Below are 6,797 nucleotides of genomic sequence, written 5' to 3'. Positions count from 1 at the left end.
ACCGTGATGCTCTTTCTAAGGCTGGTTGTAATGGTAGTATCATAACTAGTATTATGCATGCCAACTAGACAATTTTGATGAGATGTCATATCATTAAATGAAGAAAGAAAGGATGGAGTATCAAATCATGATACCGTATCATATTAAATGCTAAGCTACTTTGTGTCATGCATGACAATAAATAAAGTACTACATGATACTAATATATGATATTATGCATTAGAGAGATAGTATTATACACTAGTATCATATGCATGATACTAGCATATGATACTCCCCATTACAACCAGCTTAAGCATTCACTCCAGTAGGAGGTTCGGCATGACGAAGCGGGAGCTCTTATTGAGCGCTTCAGGCGCCAAGGAGCTTCCCTGGCACCCACGCACCAACTCTAGTGGGCCAGCCCATTAGAGCGAGATCCATTGCACTAGGAAAAAAGAACGGAAAAAATAATAAAATACAAAAAATCATGAATTCGAAAACGTTTATGGATTTTTTCTAAAAAGAAATTATTTTGAAATAAATTTCATCGAATTTTAAAAAACAAGTTCATCGAAAATGAAAAACAAATAGTGAATGTTGAAAAACAAGTTCATTGAACTTGAAAAATGTTCATCAAATTAAAAAAATCATCAATTTTTTTAAAATCATCAATTTGAAGAAATAGTTCACGTATTTGCCACAATTTATTGAACCAAGAAAAAAAAAAGAAAAAAACCGAAACGAAAAAGAAAAATGGGAAAGGTTGTAACTTACTATATCTTGCTGCTTGGAAGGGTGGTTGCCGAAATCACTAGTTGAGGAGTAATCGTTTCGAAGATCACTCCAACTTCCCAGATTGTGACAAGTGGCGCACATGCGGCACGCCACTTGTCGCAACCTGGAAGTTTTTCTTTTTTCGTAGATCCGTTTATTCAAAATGTTTTATCTCTCAAACCGTGCGTCCAAATCTCAAACCGCTTTCATCGTTTAATTCTTTGCGTCGAGATCTTGAAAACTATATCCCATGTCGGTAGTTTTTGACAAAGTTTTTTTTTCACGAAAAAAACGGTCGAAAAAAATGGACAAGAAAACCGAATCAAGAGCACGGATTTTTCCCTTTCCGAAAGAGGCACGCCCACAAAATCACAACCGTGTCTCTCGTGAAAGCAAAACCGTGACTCTTGCGGAAGAAAAAAAACAGAAAACACGTTTTTTTCGTTTTCGAGGAGGCACGGCCGTGACTCTCGCGAAAGCACACCCGTGACTCTCGCGGAAGCAAAACTGTGACTCGTGAAAGGAAAAAACAACAGAAAATGCGTTTTTTTCATTTCCGAGAGGCACGGCCGTGACTCTCGCGAAAGCACAACCGTGCTCTCGTGGAAGCACAACCGTGACTCTCGCGGAAGAAAAAAAATTGAAAACGTATTTTTTTCGTTTCCAAGAGCCACGGCCGTGACTCTCGCAAAAGCACAACTGTGCCTCTTGCGGAATCAAAACCGTGACTCGCGAAAGAAAAAAAAACAGAAAATACAGTTTTTTTTCGTTTCCAAGAGGCACGGCCGTGACTCTCACGGAAGCAAAACGGTGCCTCTCACAGAAGCAAAACCGCGACTTTCGCGAAAGGGAAAAAACACATTTTTTCACGCAAAAAAATATATATTTTTGGTCGAAAAGCTAAGGAAGACCGGTGAAAAACCAAAACGTTGAAAAAACCCGGAATAAAACCGTTCAAATAGCCAAAAACGCGTGTGGAAAAATAAAAAAGAACAAAATTCGAAGGAAACGCCCAGAACACGACACGTGGCGAATAGCTAAGAGCGCGCCAAATGACGCTGATCATTGTGAGGCTTCCGAAGGAGCGCTCGTTAACTAGTGGCTCCCGATGGTTGCGCCGGGTACCTCGACGAGGGAGGTTGCACGTTGATTCATAGTGAGCTCACATGTTTTCTCGGATTAAAACACAGAAAAATATCAACATGGGCTGGCCCAGAGCATGGCGCTTAAGAGGCGCTTGTTTGCAAAATACACAGTAATGGTTGCGTGAAGCGCTAAATAGGAATTGGCGATGAAAGCTGGCCCAAAATTCAGGCGAGCGCACGTGAAAGATGGATGAAACGGGTTAAGCCCAATTAGCTGCTTTTTGCAATAAAAAAAAGTGATCAACAAAAATATACTCCCTCCGTCTCAAAATAAGTGTATCAACTTTGTACTAGCTCTAGTACAAAATAAATGTCTCAACTTTGTACTAGCTCTAATACAAATTTGTACTGAGCGTCTTCTCAAGACACTTATTTTAGGACCAAGGGAGTAATATAAACTTTTTCTTCAAGCGCCTTCTCCCCTTTGTCTCGTCGGACAAACTCTCCCGTCCAGGCTTCATCGAGTCGGTGGATTCGCCTCCCCTCCCCATCTGGAGCATCCTCCTACTCAGAGCCACTGTGCACCACACAAATCATTACACGAGACATGCTGGGAAGTTAAATTAGCAAACACCTCTTCGTGGACGAAAGCACCTGGATACTGAACAACAGTGCAATACATTACATAAGACGACAGGATGTCAAGTTGAATGATCATCAGATGGAACTGGCTTTCCCAATATCACAATGTATACACATATGAAGCCGTCCAAAAAATCAGAAATATCTTGACCGCATCTTGGTCATTGCTGAACTTCGTGGTCGTGTTTAGGACTGAATGAATGGCAATAACAAAAGAAAAAAAATGCCTAAGCTAAAATAAAGGTTAATGAGAACATGTTCATTTTTCTGCCATTGACCACATAGGATGAGTTGAAGCACGATGGCCAGCTATATCCAGTGAGATACTCGGTGGCAGGGCAGAGCATTATCACAGTTACTGGGAGGATATTAAAGTGTGGTAAGAAGCGCATGTCCTTGCTACTTATGGTCGATCCAACACGCCACCAACAGAATAGAATGACATTCTGAAATAAGTAAGGAGAATATATTAGTTCAAATGTCCCAACTTCACAATAAAAATAAAGTAAATAAATCCCTAAATGGTGGAGTATTCATTCATTCAGGAGATTTGCAAAATTTGACTTGGGTGATACATATAATTGAACAATATTTTTTTTGAAACAAATAATTGAACAATATACATGTTAAAAATTGAACAATTCGCTCACACTGCACTTACCTAATGAGGACTTATACTGCACATGTGCTTGACATTGCTGTTGACACTTTCTGTTTGTTGGAAATTGTTTCCATCCGCAAAAAGGCATGGAGTAGAGTTTCTCTGAGCTTGAACAGAAGAAAAGCAACCGTGCTGGTCCCGAATGTCATCAAGCAGAGTTTGTGAACTGTTTGCTTCCCAAGGACTAGAGAAGTTCCTGCGATTTGGTTCGATTCTTGGCAAAGAATCATTGTGCTGCAAAGAGTTGGATTCTGATGAAGCACAGAAGTTCCTGTGGTCTGGGTCGGCTCTTGGAGCATAGCCACTGTGCTGCACACCATCATGTCCAGTGTCTTGACTAATCAGATGCCTTTGTCTATCTAGCAACATGCGCATCCATCCACGTCTTCTAGAAAGAGTTGCAAACCTTCCAGTTGGAGTTGATACACCCAAAACTGAAGCTCGTGAATCGGCATGAATGTTTTGCCTAGGAATCTCCCTAGGCGATACATTTAGATCAAAGCCTTGAAAAGTTTGCCAAGTGTTGATTGACGGTGTCCTTCCAAATGTGCTAATGGGTGCATTCGTGCCTAACTGGGCAGAATTGCTGTTAGTAAGGCTTCTAGGATGCGTTGATCCCTCGCCACTGAGTCTACATCCTCCACAATACCAATTTCCTTCAGGTACTTCTCTTCCAAGGCCAACACAATAAGTATGTGCCGAGGAATCACAAATATCACATAATAACATTAGACTATCTTCACCACCTTGATTGCACTCTATGCACATAAGATTCTCGTATGGGTCTAACCAGCGCCTTATTTCTTCTTCCGTTGGCTGATAAACCTGTGCAAGAAGCAAGAAATAAAGCATATGCCCAAACATACTAGGGTGTTATAACTTAGGTTTCAGCAGCAGTACTTTTAGTGTTATATCTCGGACTGACTACTTTGCAGTGGCATATATCTTAATTTTCATACCAAGTTATTTTTTTAAAGTACAGTAACCCCTACAATAAAATTTGAGCTCCTGGCTTAAAAGAAAAACAATAGCAGCAAAAAATCAACTGATCACAGAATTCAGGGTCATATTATCAACCAAAATTCAAAAAGGTTGCTGAAAATTGACTGTAAGAACCTACTGAGAACATAAAATGCAGGTGGAAATGCTCCTAAACACAACAATAGCACGAGTAAACAACAAGCCTAAGGAATGCTTACAACATTAAAGAGCCAGGCATACCAGAGAGGTAAAAAATTGCAAAAGGTTTGCGGCCATGATTAAGGATTGAGGTACATATTCATGAAACCTTACTAAAAGTAACAGTCCACAAGTAATTCAGAACATATTGCCCCCAAATTTAAATATCTTCCCTGTTGTAACTGCACCTTGATACATATGTTAGCGATGCACTTTTGTTACTGACAATTTTTCAGTTACAGCAAATATATTAAAAATGAAAGAAATGGAGAAGTTAATTACTAATAAAAGACCAAATATAAGACTAATTATATAGGTTAATCTTCAAACGCAGAATGACAATGAAGATGTTTACCAATCATGTGTTGAATTGCTCACCCATAAGAAAACGAAATGAAATAGCAACTTAAATTGTTACCAGATCTGAAATTATATAACAACTACAGCAAGGAGACTTCACCTGATCACGCTCTTCAACCTTAATTACAGACTTTTTCAGCTCCAAATCCAGATCCACTTTTGATGACTTGGTAATCGTGGTGAACCGCCTCTTACACAATGGACACCTTGACTCGACCTTAGACCACTCCATGATGCACGCGAAGCAAAAGTAGTGTGAGCAGCAATTCAGCACTCCCTGTAGAGTCGTCCTCTGATCCTCAGAGAGGCATATCCCACACCAGGGCTTCCCAGCATCTACTAGTTCTTTTTTCTCCTTTCCTTTGTCCCATCCATTCCTTGTAAAAGAAAGCCTCCTCGGTGACACAGACAGCATGGGCTGAGCCACCAGAGATTTAGCCTCTCCCAAGTCCCTGACATCCTTATCTGAGACATGGAATTCAGAATCTGAGGATGATTGCGAGACGAGTAACCTCTTCTTCCTCCTGGCCTCTTCTATCCTGTTATCACCCAATTCCTTGTCTGAGGCATGGAATTCAGACTCTGAGGATGACTGCAAGACGCATGTCCTTTTCTTCCTCTTAACCTCTTCTTCTCTGACATCGCTTAATTCCTTATCTGATATATGGAATTCAGAATCTGAGGATGACTGCAAGACACGTACCCTTTTCTTCGTCTTAACCTCTTCTTCTCTGACATCGCTCAATTCCTTATCCGAGACATGGAATTCAGAATCTGAGGATGACTGCAAGACGCGTACCCTTTTCTTCGACTTAACCTCTTCTTCTCTGACATCGCTCAATTCCTTATCCGAGACATGAAATTCAGAATCTGAGGATGACCCCAATACCCCCCTCCTTTTCCTCCCCTTCCTTACTGCAGCTCTCACTGGCTCACCCTCAGGTTCGTCTTCAGATGTTCCAAACTCAAACTCTGATGAGTCTGAATCAATAGCCGGCCATATATCTGCCTCGGCAACTGGCCCTGGCCGGTCTACCTCCACATGCCTCCCAAACCTGGCCTTCTTCCTTGAATTACGGTTTACCTTGACCTGTTCATCCACCACGATGAAGTCGTCGTCATCATCCTCGTATTGCTCGATGACAGAAGACCTTCTCCGTCGCCTTACAGGTGCAGGCTTCCGAACCTTCCGCTTTGAAAGCTTCCAACTATTACTATTCTTCTTCTTCCCTCGTCGCAGCTTTGAAGCAGGGTTTCTGCGCGCTGTATTCTTAAGCCTCGGTATCGTTCTGGTGTGGCTGACACCCAATTCCTCATCCTCTTCCTCGTCCTCAAACTCATCATCTTCACCCTCCAAATCAGGGTCGAAATCCGTGTCCTCGTCCCCTCCCCCCTCGTCCAAGTCAGGATCAAAGTCCATGTCCTCCTCCTCCCCATGCCTCGGCCGATTAGATCGCTGAGCCACGGGAGGCATTTTCGCTTTCTGGCTGCGGCCACCACATTTCGTCTCACAGTTGGGCCGTCGCGGCTCCTCTTCCTGGTCGAGATCTTCACCAATCTCCTCATCCTCCTCCAGCTCCTCCGAGTAATCGTCATCGTCTTCATACCTGCGCCGGCGAGACCGCGCGGGAGCCGGATTCGCCTTCCTCTTCACCGGCCGCTTTGGACGCGGCGTCTCTTCCTCCTCGTCCTCGTCGTCCACCTCGTACTCCGCGTCCGAGCCGCCTCCCTCCTCGCCGGCACTAGAGGACGCGGCGTCTCTTCCTCCGTGGCCGTACTCCAGCTCGTGGACCTCCTCCTCCTCCTCCTCCTCCTCCAAGACATACTCCTCGTCGCTGTCGTCCCCATCGAGATTACGCCGCCGGCGGCCCCCGCCCTCTCCCGCCCCCATACCTACCTACACACCAAATCACCACGAATCAGGACCAGATCGCCGGATCCCAACCTGAGACACCGCCGAAACCAAGCACCCGCCGAATTACCACGCGAGAGCCGAGACCGGAAGTCACCACGGGAGAGCAGTGAAGCAGAGCAGCAGCCTAACCCCGGATGGATTTGTGGATAATATTTTGCGGCGTGGATTTTGAATGGGCCTGTATAAATACGACCGGGTC

The 6,797-nt window shown here is 43.6% G+C and overlaps 1 protein-coding gene across 2 annotated transcripts; it reads right to left on the bottom strand.

The window, feature by feature from the left end:
- Positions 1 to 2,500: 2,500 nt before the first annotated feature.
- LOC119285463 (sarcoplasmic reticulum histidine-rich calcium-binding protein-like) lies at positions 2,501 to 6,797 on the bottom strand. Of its 2 annotated transcripts, XM_037564743.1 has the most exons (4): positions 6,666 to 6,797; positions 4,784 to 6,580; positions 3,145 to 3,969; positions 2,501 to 2,929 (listed from the first exon to the last, which is right to left on the bottom strand). In XM_037564743.1, exons 2-3 carry the CDS (start codon positions 6,572 to 6,574, stop codon positions 3,145 to 3,147), a joined length of 2,616 nt encoding a protein of 871 aa, XP_037420640.1. In that variant the 5' UTR covers positions 6,575 to 6,580; positions 6,666 to 6,797; the 3' UTR covers positions 2,501 to 2,929. The 2 variants fall into 2 exon arrangements, with proteins under 2 accessions (XP_037420640.1, XP_037420639.1); XM_037564742.1 differs by having other exon boundaries at positions 4,784 to 6,791.

This window comes from Triticum dicoccoides, chromosome 4A (genome assembly GCF_002162155.2).
Source record: "Triticum dicoccoides isolate Atlit2015 ecotype Zavitan chromosome 4A, WEW_v2.0, whole genome shotgun sequence".
NCBI lineage: Eukaryota > Viridiplantae > Streptophyta > Magnoliopsida > Poales > Poaceae > Triticum > Triticum dicoccoides.
Note: the sequence above shows the minus strand (reverse complement) of the source record. Positions and strands in the feature narration are given on the sequence as shown.